Here is a 22,523-nt window from a genome sequence, read left to right on the forward strand (position 1 = left end):
AAAAAGCAGAGAACCATATGATTTCACTGATATGTGGTATATGAACCAAAAACAACAAAAGAACAAGACAAACAAATGAGAAGCCAAAACTCATAGACACAGACAATAGTTTAGTGGTTACCAGAGGGTAAGGGGGGAGAGGGGTAGTAGATGAGGGTAAAGGGGAACAAATATATGGTGATGGAAGGAGAACTGACTCTGGGTGGTGAACACACAATGTGATGTATAGGTGATGTATTACAGAATTGTACACCTGAAATCTATGTAACTTTACTAACAATTGTCACCCTAATAAACTTTAATTGAAAAAAAAAAAAGATTGACATTTGTCACAGACCTCTCACTGTTGCTTATACATAGGCAAAAGTGTGAATGTTAGACCCTCAGACACCATTTCTAATGATTCCCAATTATTTGCATAATCTTTTAAGTGCATAATGGCTTCCCAATTGTCCCTCTATGCCTTTTTTTTTTTTTTTTTTTTAAATAAGCATGTTGAAAATCCTGATAGATTTCTTTTGTTGTTTCTTTCTGTGGGGTTTGTTGGGCAGTGGCAATGTTCTAAGAAACCGGGGCCATGCGTGTTTAGATAAATTAAGACTTTTTAGGACCCTGGAAATAGTATAAACTCTTCTGAGTCTTTTCACAAATTCACAGATATAGGTATCTTGTCCAAAGAATTTCAGAGATTCACATTTGTCACTCATAAAATAACACTTCTCCCCAACTCCAGTCTCCCTGAGCTCTGAACACCTACTTCAGTATCCTCCCACAGCACTTACATGGAAGGAAGTACTACACACTGACAAACAACCACAGCCATTCTCTTCCATGCCTTTGGTACCTGCTGAAAGTTGTAGGCCTCGGTTAATAGCCAAGTAGGGGGTGTCACCCGTAGGCAGATCTATGTAAATCTCCATCGTCCCTGTGTCCATGTGGAGGCCATCAGTGAGAGAGAACTGGAACTCATCCACTGCCACATGAGGACCACCAGGAATGTACCCAACCAGGCCACCCAGGACGTCCTGGTAGGTGAAAGATGAGCCCTGGTCTAAAATCCTCCCATTCTCCAGAGGCTCAGATGCACTTTTCCTCTGGAGTAGATGACCTGAGGAAGGAAGTAAAGAAAAACAAAGAAACAATGGTAGAATATATAGGGCACCAAAACATTGACTGATTTTATCAATTATTCTGAGGCTAGTTAGAATGTCAATTGCCTCAGAGGCTCTTGGTGACACACACACATAAATAACCAACAGCTTAGCATTTTATATATAAGCACAGGGTGATTCCCTGTGGCCTTATCTACAAATAAAGAAGATAAAGTTCCACTTTCCTGGTTAAAAATCTCTTAAGGAGACCCAGATGGATGTGGTAATATAATGGCTTAGAAACCAAATCTCCCTCCATGAATTCAAACTCATTTCATTATCTAAACCTTATTTTTCCCTTCTGCAAAGTGAAAATAGAACTGTTTACCTGCTGCCTTCCTCCTAGGGCATCTGGGATGGGAGATAAGAATATGTTTTGAATTCCTTTTGAATTCAGAAAGATACTAAGCATCTTTGGTTTGAGACAGTTTTCTGTTTTCAAGGGCCATGTGTACTGTAATTGGACAGTTAAAGTGCTTCATTAAAGAAAGTGAAAATGAATGAAGGTGAGCTAAAATGCAACACCAACAGCAACACTTTCATCTTTAAAAGATCAATGGTCCTTGGGATGGACGAAGACACCCCTTGGGAGATGAAAGTTCCAGAGCTTTATCTAACACCAGAGGGATGGCACTTAGAAAAGCAGGTAGAATATTCCCACGGTGGCTTTTACCTCTGGTTTAATCAGGAAAAAGTGCTTTTTTTGGCAAAAGGGACAAACTCATAAAGACATCTAACACACCTCTAACCTTAAGTGAACACATTTGGCAATTAGTAACAAGGCAGCCACACTGTTCCTTGTACGAGATGGACTAGGATTACCAAGCAATAATGCCTACCCTGAGAAGAAGACATGCAGAGCATGAAAAGTGTTTTGCCTGGGGTTATATAGTAAAGCAAGAAAACAGCTGAATTGAATTTCAGAAACTCCAATTGCCTAGGATTCAGGCTTTTAGAGCAACCGGTGTTGACTGTGACCCCAAAGAATATTAGCTAGCTGTGAATTTGATTATACTTTGATGCAAAGAATAGATGATATACAGGGAAGACAGAGGAATAATCAGCTGAAATCTGTGTTTCCTCTAATAACCCATGGGGCATTTCAATTAAGAAGCTTTATATAGCAGTTGTGTCCTACCGTGGTCAGGCTCTTTTGTCAATACAAAAATCAGCTCATTATCTGGAGTGTCCAGGTCTTGCAGGCTCAGGGAAGAATTGCTTATCACCACTCCTGAGCGCAGCTGCACATGCAGGGGCTGCAAAGTCATCCTGGGAGGCTCATCATTCTTCCTCTGATTAAAGCATAAAATATTAGGTCTCACACAGATACTGGTTTAAGAAAGATACATGCACATTATTCAGAGAAAGTAATATCATATCGATAGCATCAACTTTCACTATCAAAATGACATTTATGGGTCACTATTTTTAATTCCCAATGAAAATAATTAGTTTGAAAGGAGAGCAAGTCACACAAACAAAATGTCCCCTTGAAAATAAATGAGTGGACAGTCTATGCAAATCTTCTCAGATCTTTTCCATAGGTACAATGATCATATTTTCAGGACAAAAAATATGGACAAGTAGTTAGACAAGTATAAGTAGATTTTGGGGATAAAAGGGCACATTGTTTGAAATCAGAACTGTCTTAGAAAATCCTAAGCCTATCACAGCATCTAAGGGAGGACACCATATTTGAAAGTGTGGGTTTTTAAAGCTGTGTCCCTGCCCCCAGACCAGCCCCACTCCATCACTGTCCCTGAAGAGTGCCAAGGGTACCACGTGTTTTATTTTTTCCAAGGCAGAGGATATTCCATTCCGAGTTTTATCTTTTATCTTTCTCTCTCCCTGGGGTGGTAGAGCAAGCCTATATAGTTGCTCCAATGAAAATAAATACAGCATCAAGGAACACATTTCTTTGATGTTACAATTTAATGAATAAACACATTAAAAACTTAAGAAAAGGCAAGTATGCACATAGAACCATATACAATAATTTCAGGGGAAAATAGTCATATGTTAGTTTTCATTTAAATATGAAACTGGCAAGGTTTCTCTGTCTGACCCTCACAAATTGTTTTCACACAGAAAGAATAGATTTTACCCTGAAATGGATATTCAGATTTCCAAGTCAGACAATCCCCAAATGCCAGCCTTCATTCTATAAGTTTCCTATAGGTCAGGGTTATATTTTTACATTGACCTCTAAAATTGAAAATCAAATCCAATCTTCTTTGCTTTAGAGTTTACATAAAGTTATCTAATGGTGGACATTATGGTCAAAGGTCCAACTTTTCCAACTTTCAAAGTCTTTACCTCGATGGTGATATTGATGCTGTGGATTTCTGAACGACGGTTTCCATCACTTACATAAAAACTAAAAATGTCATGGGTTGGCTCAATGCTTTCATGAACACTCTGAAAGTAGTAAATATAGTTTTCCAGAACATCTTGAATAGGGAACGATGCTTCAAGGTCACTGGCAGTTCCAGGGCCAAAACGATCACCTGCGTCAACATTGAGAGAGAAATTTTACCTTAATCCATCAATTCCTGCTTACTAGGCTGCACTAGGAAACATGACAGCATTATCAACAAAAGATGAAAATGTGTTTGAGGATTAAGATGGTAGTGTGGAAAGAGAACAAGACCAGGAATTGGAAGACTTGGGGTCGAATCCCATTTTCCCTATTATTGCTCATCTATAAATGGATATACCTGCCCTGCTATTTCAAGAAAAACCAATGAGATAATATGCATGAAAGAACTCAGCATGTTATTTTATATAGCATAGAAGCACTGGTAGTTTTGTTAGAAATCTTTGATACAGTAAGTGCCGGGGCAAGTAATGACATAATAGCAAAGGTTCTACCTTAAGCTTTGGTCAATTTCAAGACCATTCTACCTGGTATATTCGGCAAGAGGAACCCTCTATCTCTATATAAGAAAAGGTTATTTTTTTTTTTAAATCTAAGAAGTATCTCCTTATGCATGTCTTCATTTGACCTCTAAGTTCCTTAAGGAAACCTCTGCATGGGTCAGAGCTCAGCCCCTGGGATGGTCCACCAGGGCTATTGTGATGCTCAGGAACCATCTAGAGCTCAGGTGCTATTCAGGTACTGAGATGCTCAAGTATCACTCAGAGCTCCATAGGAAGTGCTGGCCCTGGTTAACTATTCCTTTCATGCCAAACCCAAGCACTGTAAACGACCAATGGGAGGCAGCGTCTATGTGATGTGTGACTTGCCTCTTGCATGGACCGAGTCTCTCTAATTGATTGATTTTAAATTGTTACCACATTTTCTCTTAAAGAGAGGAGAAAAAAGAAATCCCTGTGTCTTCGAACTTTCCCTGGACATATCAACAAAGAAAAGTAAAGATAGAAGATAGGAAAGCAACAAGGCTTTCTCTTTCTCTCTTCCACGATCCTGTGCAAAGATCAGGTCATAAATAAGACGATCAGTTGACTTCCTGATTTGTAGACAGTGTCTACAATTTTTTTTTTTGACCTCTCAACAGAAAGACTAGAAATGAAAATGCTTTATCATATGTTTGAAATAAGAACTCAAAGAAAATATTTTTTTTCTTTTTCAATGACATGAATTTCCTTAAACTTTAAGCTTTAGATTTGATATTTATTGACACCAAAAGCATAGAGGTGTCTAATCCTAGGACATTCAGTTCAGGTTTTCCAGAAGAAACTCCTATAATTCCTTCAAATTTTTATTTTTTCTTTCCATTGATCACTATAAATATTAGAAATGTGGCTTCTTTATTTGGGTCAAAAATAGCCTAAGCAAAGTAAAGGATGCCTAAATATATATTCACATAGAATAATGACTTGTTTTCTGTCATTGGAAAACAAGCTATTCAAAAAGTGAATCTGTTACTGAAGCTTTCAGCATCAACCCTTCCAATTTTTAAAACTGCACTTTCTACTTTTTTCAGGTAAATCATTCTTACTAATGTGTTTCCTTGCCTTCTTAAACAGAATATACTATGTGCAAATTAAATAGTTCCGATGCATGCAGGCTGTCATTTTGAACACCTACCACTGCATCGCCCTGGAACGCAGTGATGCCCGAGAGGTAATCAAGGGGGCCCTGTCCTTTTTGTGCTGCTACTAAATGAATACAGATGCCATGTTGTTAGATTTTATACTTAACAACATAATTATTCTGTTTCTTCTCATCTTGCTGGTAAGAAGTTTAAGCTGCTTCTTCTAATGTTAAAAGGATGTACTTCTGATCAGCTGGATTCTGAATCTAGGTAGCCAGCTTCATGTATATAAAACAGACTCAGTTCTTACCACCCACCGAGCAAAGGGTGGGGGTCCTTAAGTGATGTGCCTTGGGACAATTATTTGCCCCCCTGAACATCTTTTCCTTACTCCAGGTTCATACTAACGGAGAGCAGTGGTTCTCCGAGTGTGGCCCTTGGATCAGCATCAATGGCATCACCTGTGAGCTGGTGAGAAATGCAAGTATATGGGCCTCACCAACCTCCTCCCACAGGAACTCTGGGGTTGCTGCCCAGGAAACTGTGTTTTCACAAGCCCTCCCTGTGAGTCTAGGCACATTAAAGTTTAAGAACCATTTTTAGGGGGGCTGAGGCTTGCCAGAAATTTGACTTTTGGACTAGTGGAAAACTCCTCTGAATGCATTCCAGGTGAACATAAAACCATGTCAGGAAGGCTTAATGAGAAACCATCTGGAGAAAAGAAAAGGCCTGATTTCCTACCTTTGCCCATGCTCTTCCCTCTACGAGAAATGCCATTTTCTCTCTGCCCATGGCGACTCATTCCCACTAACCCTTCAAGTTTCAACTCAAAAGTCACTTCCTTAGAGTTTTTCCTGCCTTCCCAGGCAAAAGGAATTGTTTTGTCCTGTGTACTTTCTCAGTGCTTTGTTCCTTTCCTTGTCCTGGCATTTTATTTATCATAACTTACCAGTCTTCATATCTGTCTCCCACTCAAGGCCGGGGCTGTGTCTCATTCAGCTTTACACCCATTGTATCTAACATAAACCTTTGTTGAGGTAAATCTAATTCAGCCATAAACAAATCTAAGCGCACACACCGAGAGGCAAGATGGGGAAAAGACCGAAGATTTTCTATAGGAAAGCATGACCACTGCTACCGTATTTCCCCCAAAATAAGACCTAGCCAGACAATCAGCTCTAATGCATCTTTTGGAGCAAAAATTAATATAAGACCCAGTGTTATTTTACTATAAGACCCAGTCTTATATTAATTTTTTCTCAGACCCGGTCTTATTTTACTATAATATACGACCGGGCCTTATATTAATTTTTGCTCCAAAAGACTCATTAGAGCTGATTGTCCGGCTAGGTCTTATTTTCGGGGAAACAGCGTAAATGAGTTTCTGTAACCAGGCTCAAACCAGGCACCCTGCTGGCCAAAGACACCTTCGGTTAATGAATGGCCTCTCTGTGGGAGCTGCTAGCTGGACACCAATTAGAGCCAAGCAAGGCATTCAGGAATCTCACTGCAGAGACAGCAGCACAGTAACCTGCTAGGAGCTGTCTCAACTGCCAGTCACTTCGGTCTCAGGGGCCCTGTGGACATCACGCGTCTTCTCCTTCTCTGTGATAACCAGCAAGGGCAGGGGGTCCAGGACAGATGGTGAAAGGGGAGGGATGTGGAAGAGAGGGTCACAGACAGACAAGTACACATTTCAATTCATGTCAGATACTTAGAGGGAGCCCAGACACAAGCTGTGGTTCAGCTGAACTGCAGCTGCCTCACAATAAAAGGACAGAAATTTTTATTTCCTTGGCACTCAATTCCGGGTATAATCCACAAGGCCCTACATCCCCATTGCTGGCACTCCAAATGCCCTTACGCTGCTCCACTTTTTTCCCTGGATTTACCTCCTAACATCGCACACAAGTTTCTCATTTGTTAGGTCTCTTCTCTGTCTCCCCTCCACCAGGATTTAAGGAACCACCCAGGTAGGGATTTCTGTCTGTTTTGTTTACTGATATTTCCCTCATGCTTCAAAAAGTGCCCGGCACACAGAAAATGCTCAGCAAATTTCTGTTGAGTAGATGAAACCTTCCTTCCTTCCATTTCTTTGATATGGTTCCATTCCGTCTTAGTTCTCCATGCCCAGGTTTAATGGGAGGCAGTTACCCGTCCTGCACCCTCCCTTCTTTGTGGGTCTGGAACAATTCTACTGCAGAGCCCCTGCTGGTACCTGTTCCTGTGTTCTCGATGCAGCCGTAGGTGGGCAGAGCACTTAGTCTAATGACAGCATCTCCCTGGAGGTTGTCATGATCAGCAGCAGCAAAGAAATGGTGAAATGAGAGTGGGGCTCTCCCTCCCTCTTCAACCTAAGAAGGAAAAGATTGCAGAGTCCTTGGGCCATTGCACATAATACCTTAAAAAGAACTGAATTGCAAAATGACCTTCTAGCACCAATTTCACTGCTTTGAGGAGGCTGAAGCCAGGCAATCTTTCAGCTCCTCTCAAAGTGATACTCAGGCATGATGACACCTGTGTCTCCCTTCAAAGTCATGCTTCCTTCAATGATGGACCTGGTTATAAAGCATCTCTGGCCCATTCTAATCCCCAGCCTCGGCATGGCTGCACCAAAGGATGGCTGCCTTCCCTCCACATCAACACTCAAAAGCCCGCAGGTAGAGAACGATCATCCAGTCTGCCCTCGGATACCATGAGGGTAACTGTCCTATAGGTGTTCCCACCCCGAATAAAAGTCCGATTTATTCCTGTCCAGTGTGTATTTATAGGTGTGCAGACAGAAAAGTGCTCACCATCCCTGAAAGCTAGTGCTTATCTTAATGTCAACGAGGATAATAAATCAGGGTAAGTAAAAGCAGTTGCTGGCTCTTTCTCCTCGAGGGCCCTGTTTGGTATGCTGACTCTGCAACCTGAGCCTGGTGTTATTTTGTTAGCCTGTGGGATATGACCAAGTTCCTTTACTCTGAACAACTCTTGGGGAAATGTAGGAAGATTGACAAGTTACAAAGTGGAAGATCACCCTGACTCTGGGAACGGAGAATGTCCAAATGATTGCCCCAAGTTGTAGAAATGGGAAAACGGGTGGAATATCAGAACCATTTAGAAATAACTCAGTTTTGTCAATTTTCAGGTGCTCGACAACACTAGAAAATCTCCTGAGTTTCTGGCATTTGGTATGTGTGGAGAGCAGAACAAAGAAAGTGAATTAACTTTCATGGAATCCCTACCATGTGCTAGTACGGCACTGGTTTGTTTGTGTTTTTTTTTAAATGCTATTTTATTACTCATCAGAGCAATCCTCTATGTAATAGGAATAGTAATATTTTAAAGATGAAGAAATGGAGGCTAAGAAAGATTACATGATTGGTCCAAGGTCACTCAGCTACTGAGTAACAGAACTGGCATTTGAACTCAGGTCTGGGTAATTTCAAGATTAGGATACATTATCTAGCTCCCACCCTCCCTACCCCAAGGAATTGTCAACACTGTTTACAGTGATAAGTATCAACTTGATTTAAGGAGTGACTTGGGGATATTGTCCAAATCCCCACGTTTTATTAGGTTGGTCCAAAAGTAATTGCGGTTTTTGCAATTATTCTTTATCTTTTAAATTGCAATTACTTTTGCACCAACCTAATAGTTGCTACAAACATTAGATTCCATTTTTAATTTTACTTCCTCTACTATATATATCTAGCATGGTATACAAAATACTATGCACATCTAGCATTTATATCTGGCACCTAAATATCTGTTGACCAAATAATGTGGATATAATGATTTGATTTTCTGCATATAATTATTTTCTTACTTTTTGAAAAACTCATGATTGAAAACCATGCATATCTTGATGTTATTGACTAGTTAGTTTGGGGGAAGAACTTGGCAGCCAATTTAGGTAGAGATCCTTTATGTACATCGCTACAGATTCCAGCTCTCTGTAGCATTCACTGCTTATTGATCTGAGAATTGTTTACCGTGATAAGGTCAGCAAAAGCAATGACTGGCGGTGGATTCCTGACAGGGGTGATCATGATGGTAAACATCTGATTGTCCAGACGGTTGTGATCCGTATCAGACACAGAGAAATGGAAGCTATCAGTAACCAGATGATTGTCAGTCTCAAACACAGCTGAGTACCTACAGAGGCCAAAGAGAAGAAGCAAATGAATGACCTACACGATCATGCTGAGTAAGATAACTGCATCTTTGTTTAAAAATGAGGCCAGACACAATATAATCCTTCAAGGGAACTGCTGGTTAGTTGCTTAACTATTTTAATACAATTTAAAAAGTTTTGTCAAAGAAAATAAAAATTCTGTCAAGTAATACAAAATGGCTACTTACCTAATTTTCTTGTTGTTGATGTCTTCCATTGTGAAATTGGAAACCTCCGCGATTTCCTCCACTTGAGGCCCTGAGGTTCTTAAGAGAGTACCATACATGGGCAGAGAACTTAACCGAATCCAGATTTCTGAGTCGGGGGAAGAATCATCCTAATCAGGCAAATATGAGGCAAGACATAAATGCACATTTGCAGAAATAAATACTTCCAGTAGTTAAAGATCATGGGTGCTTCCTTCTCTGCTAATTGATAAAGTCTCTTTCCCTTTCTGACAAAGCAATACCATTTCAATCTGCATGAAAATCCCAGTATTTATTCCTCCTAAAATGTCTCTTTGATAATGTCTTCTTTCAGGAGTAGCTCAAGATAATAGTGGTGAAATGCACTTTAGGCATGGGACATAAAACAAAGAGATGCCCTACTGACACTATAAGAGCCACACGAGGTTTTGTTTTTATTATAAGCACCTAGTGAAGAACAAAACATTGTCAGAAACCTGTCATCTTTAAAAATAGTTGTAGGCTTCTTCTAGAGTTTCTAAGGATGGTTTGCTTTCTAGAAACAGGTAAAATTCCCTTATAACATATAATACAATGATAAAGAGAATTTTGTGATGAAGAAAGAATGGAAATTATTTAGCTCAGCCAATGACACACTTTAACATTACACAATAAAATTTTTAAGTTTTACAGAATTTAGGGAATCTTACAGATTTCACTTTATCAGGAATGAACCTCTTACAAGGACCATTTCCCTTTCTGCATTGTTTATTGAGAAGTAAAATTGGCTTTCTGTGTTTCTTCATGGACAAAAACGGAATGTCTTAATGAACGATTTCGTACTCCTTCAAGGATATTTTTGGAAATACCTCGGAGGCAGGCAACATCTTCCTGGAAAGTTTCCCTTTGTCATTCATCCTTTAGAGCAGGTGTTATGAACGTTGGGGAGCTTTACACTTTACCACAGCAACAATGAAGACAAATATTGCATAGTTCAGTGTACTCTCAAGTGCAAATTTTCACAGCTATGTTGTACAGTTTGTTGAGGTACTGGATCAGGAATGTGCGCATTGATACGGGGCAGTCTGGGGGCAGCAGGTTTCAGTCAGTTTTCATTTCTAGCCCCAGGGGCCTTTTTAAGTTGGCAGTTTAGAGCCTCAAGGCAAGATCACAGAGTTTTCCATATTTCCTCACATCACTTGACACTAACAAGGAAGGAAACTCAAATTCACTGAAGCTGCAAAAACTTCAGAAAATTTCCCCTAAACTTATACTTTAAAAGTTTCTCTATTTTTCCACATGGGTTGTCAAATACAATATACAGGCTTCCAAAAGACTACTTCCTACTATTATTGTGAATACTGCCTGAGAGAGAATTTTAAAAAGACAGTTGAGAGTTCTAAGGTATTTCCTGAAGGCGATACACTAATTGACTCTTGATTAGAAGGAATCTCTTCTAAATTCCTCATCGGGAAATTTGGCAAAGAAATGCTTATTTCATGTCACGCATGTTATTATAATGTTTCACATCTCAAATGACGGCTGAGTTTGAAAAAGTGTGAGATCAGCTAGATTTTCTCTTTTTTCTGAAAATGGTGTCATAATTTAAAGAAATTACTATTTTGGGATATCGAAGACACTGTGGGTACAAAAAATCGTAAGAATATAGACCTTGTTCTTATGTAATTTTCCTACTCAAAGACCTTCTTATCCATTTCGTATTAAATCATTTTCTTTTTATTATTTATACCTCTATTGATACACCATTCAACACGAGGACCAGAACTTTGATTATTAATATTTAACTATGTGTTTCTCCTTTATCCCGTCCCTGGGCCTACCATCACCCTGGATCTTATTTCTCATTTCTTTGAATTTCATGATCTAGCTTGATGTATTACTACAAAATGTTTTTAGTTTTTTTGTTGTTTTCTACTTGTGAAAGGGAGTTAGACTCTCCTCTTAGGGGATTTACTTTTCTGTTTACTTAATAATAGACTGCTAGAATCCATCAGTATTGTTTTGTGTAGGTATAGCTAATCTGTTTTGAGTGCTCTTTAATATTCCATACAGTAAGTAGGCCACAAGTCATGTGTTATCCTGTGGATGGGCATTTGGCTTGTTGCAATATTTTTGCTATTATAAATAATATTGCTATGAACATTCTTGCGCATATCCTTTGGTGTACATGTGAAAGTGTCTCTTGGATAGGAATCTAGCAATGGAATGGATAGGGTATATGATTAGTCATCCTCACAGCGCAATGCCAAATTCTTTCCTCAAGTTGTTGTTCCAAGTTACACTTCCACCAGCAATGTGAAGAACCTCCTATAGGTCCACTTCCTCTCCAACATTTGGAGTTTTCAGATTTTTATATTTCTGCCAGTTGAATTGGTATATAATGGTATATATTCTTAATTTGCTTTCCCTAATGACAAAAAGGTGAATATCTCTTCGTATATTTATTGGCCCTATGAGTTCCTCTTCTGAAACTCCTGCCAATGTCTCTTGTTCATTTTTTTATTGGATTATCTTTTTACTTTTTGATCTGTAGATGTTCTTTATATTTTCTTCATTGTCTTTGGTTATATGTGTTGCAAACGTATATATATATATATATATATATATATATATATATATATATTCACCCCCAATTTTTAACTTGTCTGTTTTCTGTATTTATGTTGTGTTTTGGGGAAACATAAATTTAATTCTAATATAGTCAAATTTATCAATCTTTTATTTATAGTAATATTTTGTTTCTAGTTTAAGCAATTGTTCCCTTTCTCAATATCATAAATATATTCACTTATATCCTACAAAGTATTGTAAAAGTTTGCTTATGACATTTAAGTACTTGATTTGCATACAATTCATATCTGAGTAGGGTATAAGGTAGTAACACAAGTTCTTTGTTTTTCCATATGAATACTCATTTTGTTCAGATCCATGTTTTAAATAGTTCCTCCTGTGTCCATGACTCTGGCTTGCTATATCCGTTTTATATTACAGTCCAATGTGTGAATCTGTTTCTAGACTTTAGTATATTCCTGTGCCACACTGCTTTAAATACTGCAACTTTATTATAAATCTTGATATCTGATAGGGCAAGCCCCTGTCCTGCCATCATTCTTTTTTAGAATTTTGGACCTCTATTCTTCCTTATATATTGTAGAATCAGCTTATCAAGAGCTATAAAAAGGCCATTGGGCTTTTGATTAGATCTCAGTGAAATGGAAAGATCAGCTTATGGGAGAACTGATATCTTTTGATACTAAATCGTCTTATTTGTGACTTTGGCAAACATGTCATTTATTTAATGCTTCTAAAAATGTCTGTCACTTAAGTGTTATCATTTTCCCTGCAGGAAGACTACCTGGCTTTTTTGATAGATTTAGTTCAATGAACATAACTTTTATAATGCTATTATAAGTGGTATCATCTTTTTAGTTACATTTACTGGCTTTTTTTTTTTTTTAAAGACTTTATTGGGGAACAGTGTGTACTTCCAGGCCTTTTTTCCAAGTCAAGTTGTTGTCCTTTCAATCTCAGTTGTGGAGGGCGCAGCTCAGCTCCAGGTCCAGTTGCCGTTGCTAGTTGCAGGGGGCACAGCCCACCATCCCTTGCGGAAGTCGAACCGGCAACCTTGTGGTTGAGAGGATGCGCTCCAACCAAGTGAGCCATCCGGGAGGCAGCTCAGCTCAAGGTGTCATGTTCAATCTTAGTTGCAGGGGGTGGAGCCCACCATCCCTTGCGGGACTCGAGGAGTTGAACCGGCAACCTTGTGGTTGAGAGCCCACTGGCCCATGTGGGAATTGAACCGGCAGCCTTCGGAGTTAGGAGCATGGAGCTCTAACCACCTGAGCCACCAGGCCAGCCCTACTGGCTTATGTATAGCAATGCTATTTTTTTTTTTTTTAAATCTATTTGGTCTGTTGGTAAATTCTCCTTTAATTTCTAATACTATTTCAAGAGAATTCTTTTGGATTTTCTTTATAGTCCTTCATCACATCAATTGTCCCTAGAATTCATACATCTTTTGTTACATTTATTCCTAGATGTGTCATGTAATGTTATTATAGAGGGTATCATCTTTTGAATTATTCTGTCTTTGACTGGTGTATATCAGTGCTATTAGTTTTTAACATTAGTCTTATATCATCTTCTCCATATTGTAGATGACAAAACTGAGCTCCAGAGAGTTAGGTAACTTGCCAACAGTTACTACATTAGTAAGTGGTGAGCCTGGATTAAAACCCATTTGTTCTAACTACAAAACCGATACCATCCCTCCCCTACTTGTTTACTTGCAGTGCAGAGCAAATTTGTGTATTGGAAACCACCATTAAGAAGCAAGTCATTCAGAATCCCTTTTCTGCTCTTTGTCTTTCCCAACATCACGTCACCATCTTGTAGTTAATGATACTCTGATTAAAAACAGGTCACCTGCTCCTACACCTTTATATTCTGCTTCATTTATGACCAGGATTTCAGATGGATTTTCCAACTTTTCTGGATGTTCACTGCAAACTCACTAATTATGTATACCTGGAAAAAATTTTCCCCATTCCACTAAGTATAAAATTCCTCTACAGCCCTCGGAGAAAGTTAGTATATAACTTAGCTAAGTCTTTAAAACATGCTATGCTTTCACCAGGCTAGAAGAGTTCTTTTGGAGTCTTTCTGCTCTAGTGGGTTAATTCACATTCAATCAATTTCTGAAAATACACGTTCAGTTGCCAATGGGCTTGCATTTTGATATGCAGCTTATGATATGCAGTTAATGGGCAGGAGCTGCTCCTGGAGTGCAATTTTGGTCTGTCAAACATTTTTCAAGCCTTGGTGATCTATTGATTAAATCTGCATTCATACATTCTTATGAATTCATGAGTTTCATAAGATTCAAAAGACCATAACCTATGGTAAAAATCACCTGTCAATTAAAAAACAAAAGAAAAAAACAAAATCAAAGCTATTCTGAAACTATACTAGACCCATGAGAAGAATCGGGGTGCAATGCAGTTTCCCATAATTTAAGAAAAGACAATTTGAGGGGAAAATTTGTGCAAAAGCAATTGAAGCAATTGTTCCCAGGCCAATGCTTTATCTTTCATGCTACTATTCAGGACTAGATTTTATAGCGAGTCTTCAGCCCAGAGAAAGGTTACTTAAAAATATATAGTTTTTTGGGATTTTCTTTTCTATTTAAAGGCCCAGGTTCATTGGTTGGAATTTTAAAAATTAGTAAAGGAAAAATTCAATACTAAGAATGATTACTATTCAGATAATCATTCATATTTTCAAGGCATTTGTCAAAACTACTCGTTATTATGTTTACATAGAGAGTTCATAACACATAGTGTTTCCCCGAAAATAAGACCTAGACAGACAATCAGTTCTAATGAGATTTTTGGAGCAAAAATTAATGTACGACCCAGTCTTATTTTACTATAAAATAAAACAAGACTGGGTCTTATAGTAAAATAAGACTGGGTCTTTTATATAATATAATATAATATAATATAATATAATATAATATAATATAATATAATATAATATAATATAATATAATACAACACAACATAACATAACATAATATAATACTGGGTCTTGTATTAATTTTTGCTCCAAAAGACTGATAAGCTCCAAAAAAGCTGATTGTCCAGGTAAGTCTTATTTTCAGGGAAACACTGTAATTGAAAAATAAAATTAATTAGCCTCATTATCCTTAGCTCCTGAGGTAAAAATCAAAGAAAGAAGATGAGTCTAATTAACCAGGACCACTTACCAAATTAAGGCCAGAACAGAGAAACAAACAGACCCAGAGTTCCTGAATTTACCCTTGGTCCCCTAACCGCCCTCCTTCTCCCGCAGCATGGAATGGAGGTGAGTCGGAAATCTCGCCTAGGAAATCTGGCAGAGGCACAGGAGCAGGCCAGTATTCTGTCTAGAGCTGGGCCTGAGACAACAGCTGGTGAAAAGTGAGCTTTCTCTCAGAAAAGTGGGCCATGAAATACCAATATTTATTCATCACTGACCAGCTAATTTCTTCTAAAATGTTCTTTCCCCAAAAATCTCATTTGAAATATTATGGCTGGAACTTAAAATATGGCAAGTTTGGCTTTTCTGACATCGGCACTCTTTCTGTTGACAATCACCCATCCCTACACGTACCCACTGTGTTTTTGTCAAGGTTTACGCATTCACTGTCTGTTTATGAGACATTGAGAGCAGTTGGAATAAAGAGTGTAACTTTTCTTCAGAGTAGAACCATAGGGAAATTGAGAAAACAGTTCTTTATGTGGCTGTATACCTGATGCCCCAAATACTCGGCTATGACATTGCTTTCTAGACAGCCCAGTCAGAGATGCAGCGGCAAACAAGCAGACAAGTGTAAGCACTTACAACATAAGCAAGCTGTGACCTCGTGATGACAGCTGTGCTTTTACTAGCAACGGTAATGCTCAGAGAGGCACCAGCAGCCAGCCGAGGCCCTTGGTCCTCTGACAGTGACACCTGCACTCTCACTTCCACTGTTGTCACTGAAACGCCATCTGTGACTGAAATCTCCATGCTGTCTTCCCGGGCAGAAGAGCCATCATGTAGATACTGCAGAACATTTTTCTCAATATCCTCATATGTGAAAGTGTCACCTGTGAAAGAATAAAACAAATTACAAACCCAATTACTTCTGGGAATGATGCTTTTAATTTATAGAACACCTTTGATGTCAGGATTTCAAAGTACATATAGGATCATAAACCCTGGGAGATATAAGCTAATTAGTCCAATCACCCACCCAATATAGGATTCCCTTTACACAACTCTTGAAAAAGGGTTATTTAGCCTGTCCTCCAACGCTTCTCAAAGGGGGGAGGCTCAATGTTTTCACAAGGTTGTTCATTCCACTGGAGACGGCTCTAATTTTTTTTCTTAACTTCTTAACCATATTGAGCCAAAACATAAGATCTAGTCATCATTCTTAGTTCTAGAAAATGAAGGACAAGCCTCTATACTTTATGATAGTCCTTCTAGAATCTAATTTTGATACTGAACATTTTTTGAAAAAGTTAAGAAAATAAATTATGCTTCATGAACCTGTCAGAGGTCTTTGTTTTAATTGGGAGTATAAAGCTTTTTTAAGTTAAAAAATATCTAAAAGTTGAAAAATGTACTTGAAGTTAGAAACCCAAACTGTCTTAAGTCTAGAGTACTAATTCATGATGGATTTGATAGGTGTTGTGTGAAAAAAAAGTTTCAAGGTCATGTAAGTTTGGGAAAAATAGGTTTAAACAAAATTTAAAATTAAAATACTTATACTGCAGAATTTCTTAGAATTTTTAGAATCTTTAATATACAATAGTAAAGCTCTCAAAATTGGTCACGGAGCCCTTTTTATGAAAAATGCCACTTAGTGCCATAGTCCCCCCAAAATTCCACAGAGCATAGTCGAGGTACTATTCTTTTTGGATATTATATCCAACTCTACTTCCTGATAGATTATTGACTCTCATAACTGGTGTTATGTCACTAAAGTAAGGAATTTATTCATTTTCTCAATTCATTTTCTAAGCCTTCTCTTCCAACATTGTTTTATTGTGATATACTGGTGCTAGTGGTATTATGGCTAAAAAAGTAATAAAACTTATAAATTTATTGTAATATATTAAAAAGAATATTTTAAAAACATCTTTAGATCTCATATATTAATTACACAAATATAGGTTAAATAGAGTGTTAAAGAAACTGGGTTATGACTGTTATGCTCCTAAAGTAGTTCCCTTAGGATACTAGAAATCTATTTTAATGATACTTCTTTTGTTCAGTAAAATTTTTAAAATCTGCTTTTGTGACTCCCAAATGATGACTGGTTGTTCTTACAAATTTGATCTACTTTCAAGGTCAAAGACTTGGCCTCTCTCTCTCTGTAGGGATATTCACAAGAATGCATTATTACATGCTATTAGGAATTATATAAAGGTTTTGAGAAAGTACAGATTGTTGGAATAAGCATATAGGATTCCCAATGTGACTACTTTGAAAGGGATAATATCCACTTGGATATATAAGGGCCGACTATTAAAAAATAGATTTAGTTGTGTTCCAGTCAATATGTATTACTTTTTTGTAATTGAAGAAAACGCAAAAAGTTATTTGTGTTACTTGTAACTGTTACATTGCTTAGATAATACTTTAAAAATGTGTTCCCTTTTCTTATGAAGATACATGTACTTTACACTATCAGAGTCACAGTGCTATAAATATTGTGAAGATTTACATACAAAATTAAGGAAAACAAATGTCCATGAACAACCCATAGGAAAGTGGCAGCTGACAACTCATATGAGCTTGTTCAAAATGCGTTTACTTCAGGTTTCCGAAATCCACCAGTCTCACCTACAACTCGAGGCAATAGCTTCATAGTTTTGAGGCGTGGGTGGTGGCACAGAGAAAGAAGTCCCAAATATTTCAGCCAATGGATTAAACACTAAAGGTTTTTCCTTTCTAAGTATCTCCTCATAGTTTATCCCACAAAGTTGCTCTACTTCTTGTCTGAGATAAAAAAAAACTGACTATAGAACAAGATATCCTCCAAACAAGTCAGTGATAGATTGGGCAGCTACCTGTGGCCATGGGCCCTTGGAACTCAGCTGTGTGCTTAAGGATCATGCCATGCTCTGGAGGTTTCCGAAGCTCAAAGGAGAGTTCTTTGGGTGCTGTCTTGGTATCTCTTACTACCAACTGAAGTCCTACAGTCAGGAGAATAAAGCATGGTGAGAAGATATTAAAAACTATGTAGTCTATATGTCACAACCACAAACCAGGCTGGAAGCCATGTTGTGGGTAGTCTGATGATTATAAGAAAGCACTGTTTAATTGCAATCAGCCACAAAACAGGGAAAAGTGATGACAGTCAATTCCAAACACAAGTAGGTTCTTCCAAAAGTTAACCTATAAGTAGGTAGCTCTGAATTCAAAACACCATTTTTCTCGCATACAAATAAGGGTATGGAAGGCCAGAAAAGGGTCAGTCGTGAATGAATAGGGTAAGTTTTCTTCCAGAAAATACTCCCAGAAATTGTTTTTGTTTTTGTTGTTCCTTCCCTTCGTCTTTCTTTGAATTCACAGAAGAGTCAAATTATTTTAACAATGGCTGCTCTGGCCATCAGTGGAGTGAGAAGAAGCAGGGTAAAATTGACAGTTGTCTTTGTATACATGTATGGCTTGTTTATAAGTTGGATTATAATTAATTTTAGGCCAATACCCACATGTAGAAATTGGATAAGGATCTGTAGAGCACATTTAACAAAAATCATGATATCCACTGTTTGCTCTTAAGATGTTCTTGGTAAAAAAAATAAGCTTCTAAAGAGTAAGTATACTAATAGTAACTAAAATCACAAACAAAATAACTGAGCCAACTGGTTCCACAACTTCCAAAGGTTATTGTGATCTGTTGTTTCTCCTGTTATTCTTTACTTTCTAAATAGAAGACAAGAGCAGTCATTGAAACTGCTCCCCTCCACTCTCTCTGCTCTCTGTTACTTTATATTTTAGTGATGGCAACAAATCAATCTCCTGGAGGCTGGAGAATAAATTCTGTGTTATATTCCATCACTGAGCATTGGCCTCTACAGGGTTTATTTCATTCTGTCTGTGCTGCTCCTATTTTCATGGAAATGGGCAGAGGGAAGGATATAGATGAGAATGCACGCAAGTTCTGGAAGAGCAGGTCACTACTTTTTGGTAACATCAAGAGGTTTAAGGATGAAGAAGGTAAAGGCGGTCAAATATATGGTGACAGAAGGACACTAAACTTTGGGTGGTGAGCACGCAATGCATTATACAGATGATGTATTATAGAACTATACACTTGAAATTTATAGAAATTTAATTTTTTTTAAAAAAAGAGGTTTGAACAGGGACTCTATTGCTGAAATATGGTTCCATTTTTGAAACCATGTTTCTTTCAGGCTCCTAGTTCTTACCTATAGAAGTGCGTCCTCCTGGGCTGACCTCAAGCAGTGGAGCTGTGACCTGGAACACTGGTGGATGCCCATTAGTGGGAAGTAAGTGAATGGTGAGGTCCATCTCCGGACTTGTGTGTTCTCCATCAGAAACTAGAAGGGGTGTACACACACACACACACACACACACACACACAGAAACACACAAATCAACTTGTAGTCTGATCACCTTCAGGCTATTTCCATAAATATATAGCCAGAAGCTTTTTTTAGATTACTTTAATACTTTGAAGAGGTGCTTACAAATGGAAAAAATTAGCAAGCCAGTAACATACTCTGAGCTATTGTCACCAAGCTTTTTCTGTGGATAACAAAAAGGCTAAAGGACAGTAACAACAAGGTCATTCTAAGAAGCAAGTTTCACAACAAGCTGATATTGATAAATGTCGGTGGAAAGGAAAGAATACAAAATGTGCACCGTTAGACGATGCTGGGAAAGGCTTTTATTTCTGTAATTATTTTTCGATTGAATTCTTTCTTCCAATGTTCCAGAGAATTTTTTTTTTCAAGAAATCTTTTAGAAATGACATATCTATGTCTCATTAGAAAATAACTTAAACAGCACAGAAAATGTCCATACAGATAACCAGACTTGTTTTTAACTGGTCATTATGCACAATGCAATTAATGGGAGACATCTTTGTGAACAAAACAGTGATTTTAAGATTTTATTTTTCTGGGTTATCTAGCACCCAAGTAAATAAAAACTGATCACCTGAGGGAAATGAAAGCAGAATTGCCTGATCTTTGGCCCTTATTTCCACTTTCTCATAACTTAACATACCCTCTCATCTCTAAAAGCCAGGTTTTAAGGAATACCTACACTGTGAATTCATCAATGTATTTATCTGTAGTGGCAACTGAGAAAACCGTCCTGTTGATTATTTTAAATGTGTGGTATGTTTGCACATGGGTTGGTTATAAGACACTGGTTTCCTTCTTTACTTTCTTCTGGACTCAGTAACAAGTGAGTAGGAATCTGACCTCTACGTTAGCAAAGTAAAGTATTGCTCAGTGACTCCTAATAATGATTCCATTTAGATTTTAGGTTTGTCTTTTCCTTGAGAACAGGTCTAAAAGATATGGCTGGATTTTACAAGGTATACTCCATGTCCAAGAGAAATCTACAAACAGCCCTGTTGAAGGAGAGAAGACATTATCCCTGTAAGAATGAAGGCTTTTATGGCTCCATTCATTCAGTCAAATTTCAAAATTATGGCCTCTGACTCTTTGTTTATGCTCAGTCTTCTCTGTGGCTCATCAAAGATAAGGACAGATGATTGTTAACTTATGGGAGTTTGGAGACAAATATACACATTTTTCAGAAGTTTCAGTGGATTTAGCATTCTCTGAATTCCCTGGAACCTAAATTAAGAACCCCTATGTTAAATAAAAATAAATAATTATGAAATATAATTTTATTTTTTTAATGTTTTACATTGATTTTAGTTTTAAGTGGGGGATACCTAAGAGGCTCTTCAACATCCTTACTTTATGGAAGAGGAAAGGAAAGACCCTGAAACTTAGTCATATCACACAGCTGACAGTACAACGAAGGTATGTCTTTGCCTCTGCAAGTAAATGGAAAACAGCTATTTTCTGGTACGTACAACATAACAAGAAAATATATCATGCGGGTGTAGGGTTTTATAAGCAAACACGACAGCTTACAGTCAAAATGTGAGCAATTACAAGTCTAGCCCTCTCTTTCAGCAACATTTCTGATTTCTCTGAGAAACAAACTGCTTCTTTGGGTCAGACGCTGCCTGTGGGCTTCATTCACCTTGTGTATTTTCCTTGCTCAAGATGGTTCTTTAGAACATCTGGGCTTGTCTTGAAGCAGCCAGGTCAAGAATATTAGCTTTCTGTCTCAGCTGATGAGCCAAATGAACTATTGTCCTTTGTTCTATGGGTTAATACCAGGGCTTGCACTTGTTGCTGCCTTAGTTCATTCTGTGCCCAATTTAAAGTTCTTTCTCACAAAACTCTCCTCAAGGAGATTCCTAGCAGATTCCAAAAGTTTTTCTCCTTTAAAAAAAAGGAACCTCTTACACACTTTCCAATAATTAACTCACTGGATCATAAACCTAAATGTAAAACTATATAATACAAAACTCCTAGATGATAACATAGAAAAAAACCTAGATGACCTTGGGTATGGTGATGGCTTTTTAGATACAAGACCAAAGACCAATTTCTTCATGAAAGAAATAATTGATAAGCTGGACTTCATTAAAATTAAAAGCTTCTGCTCTGTGAAAGACAATGCCAAAAGAATGAGAGGGAAAGCCACAGACTGGGAGAAAATATTTGAAAAAGACATCTGATAAACGATTGTTATCCAAAAATGTACAAAGAACTCTAAAAACTCAATAGTAAGAAAACAAACAACCTTATTTAAAAATGAATCAAAGGCTTCAACAGATACCTCACCAAAGAAGATTTACAGATGGCAAATAAGCATATGAAAAGATTCTCCCACAGGGAAATGCAAATTAAAACAACAAGAAGATACCCTACACATCAATTAGAATGGCCAAAATCTGGAACACTGACAACACAAAATGCTCATGAGGAGGTGAAGCAAAAGAAACTCTCACACATTGCTGGTGGGAATGCAAAGTGGTGCAACCATTTTGGAAGACAGTTTGGCAGTTTCTTGTAAAACTAAATATACTCTTACCGTATGATCCAACAATTGCACTCTTTGGTATTTACCCAAAGAAGCTGAAAACTTAGGTCCACACAAAAACCTGCACACAGATGTTTACAGCAGTTTTATTCATAATTGCTAAAACTTGGAAGCAACCAATATAACCTCTAGTGGGTGAATGGATAAACTGTGGTACATCCATACAATGGAATATTATTTAGTACTAAAGAGAAATAAGCTATCAAGCTATGAAAAGTCATGGAGGAACCTTAAATGCATATTACTAAGTGAGAGAAGCCAATCTGAAAAGGCTACATATTACATGATTCCACCTACATGACATGCT

General features: G+C 37.8%; 1 protein-coding gene across 2 annotated transcripts in view; it reads right to left on the bottom strand.

Annotated features, from left to right (window-relative positions):
- The window catches only part of FRAS1 (Fraser extracellular matrix complex subunit 1), a 423,789-nt gene that overhangs the window by 78,494 nt on the left and 322,772 nt on the right, over positions 1-22,523 (bottom strand). For both annotated transcript variants that reach the window (XM_019720206.2, XM_074324419.1), the window contains 9 exons: positions 19,486-19,617; positions 18,121-18,246; positions 15,902-16,149; positions 9,500-9,648; positions 9,130-9,292; positions 7,368-7,503; positions 3,468-3,658; positions 2,290-2,443; positions 845-1,108 (listed from right to left, as the gene is read on the bottom strand). In XM_019720206.2, the coding sequence (XP_019575765.2) occupies positions 845-1,108; positions 2,290-2,443; positions 3,468-3,658; positions 7,368-7,503; positions 9,130-9,292; positions 9,500-9,648; positions 15,902-16,149; positions 18,121-18,246; positions 19,486-19,617 (1,563 nt within the window). The remainder of the gene's footprint in view (positions 1-844; positions 1,109-2,289; positions 2,444-3,467; positions 3,659-7,367; positions 7,504-9,129; positions 9,293-9,499; positions 9,649-15,901; positions 16,150-18,120; positions 18,247-19,485; positions 19,618-22,523) is intronic.

Source organism: Rhinolophus sinicus, linkage group LG02 (assembly GCF_036562045.2).
Source record: "Rhinolophus sinicus isolate RSC01 linkage group LG02, ASM3656204v1, whole genome shotgun sequence".
Classification (NCBI taxonomy): Eukaryota; Metazoa; Chordata; class Mammalia; order Chiroptera; family Rhinolophidae; genus Rhinolophus; species Rhinolophus sinicus.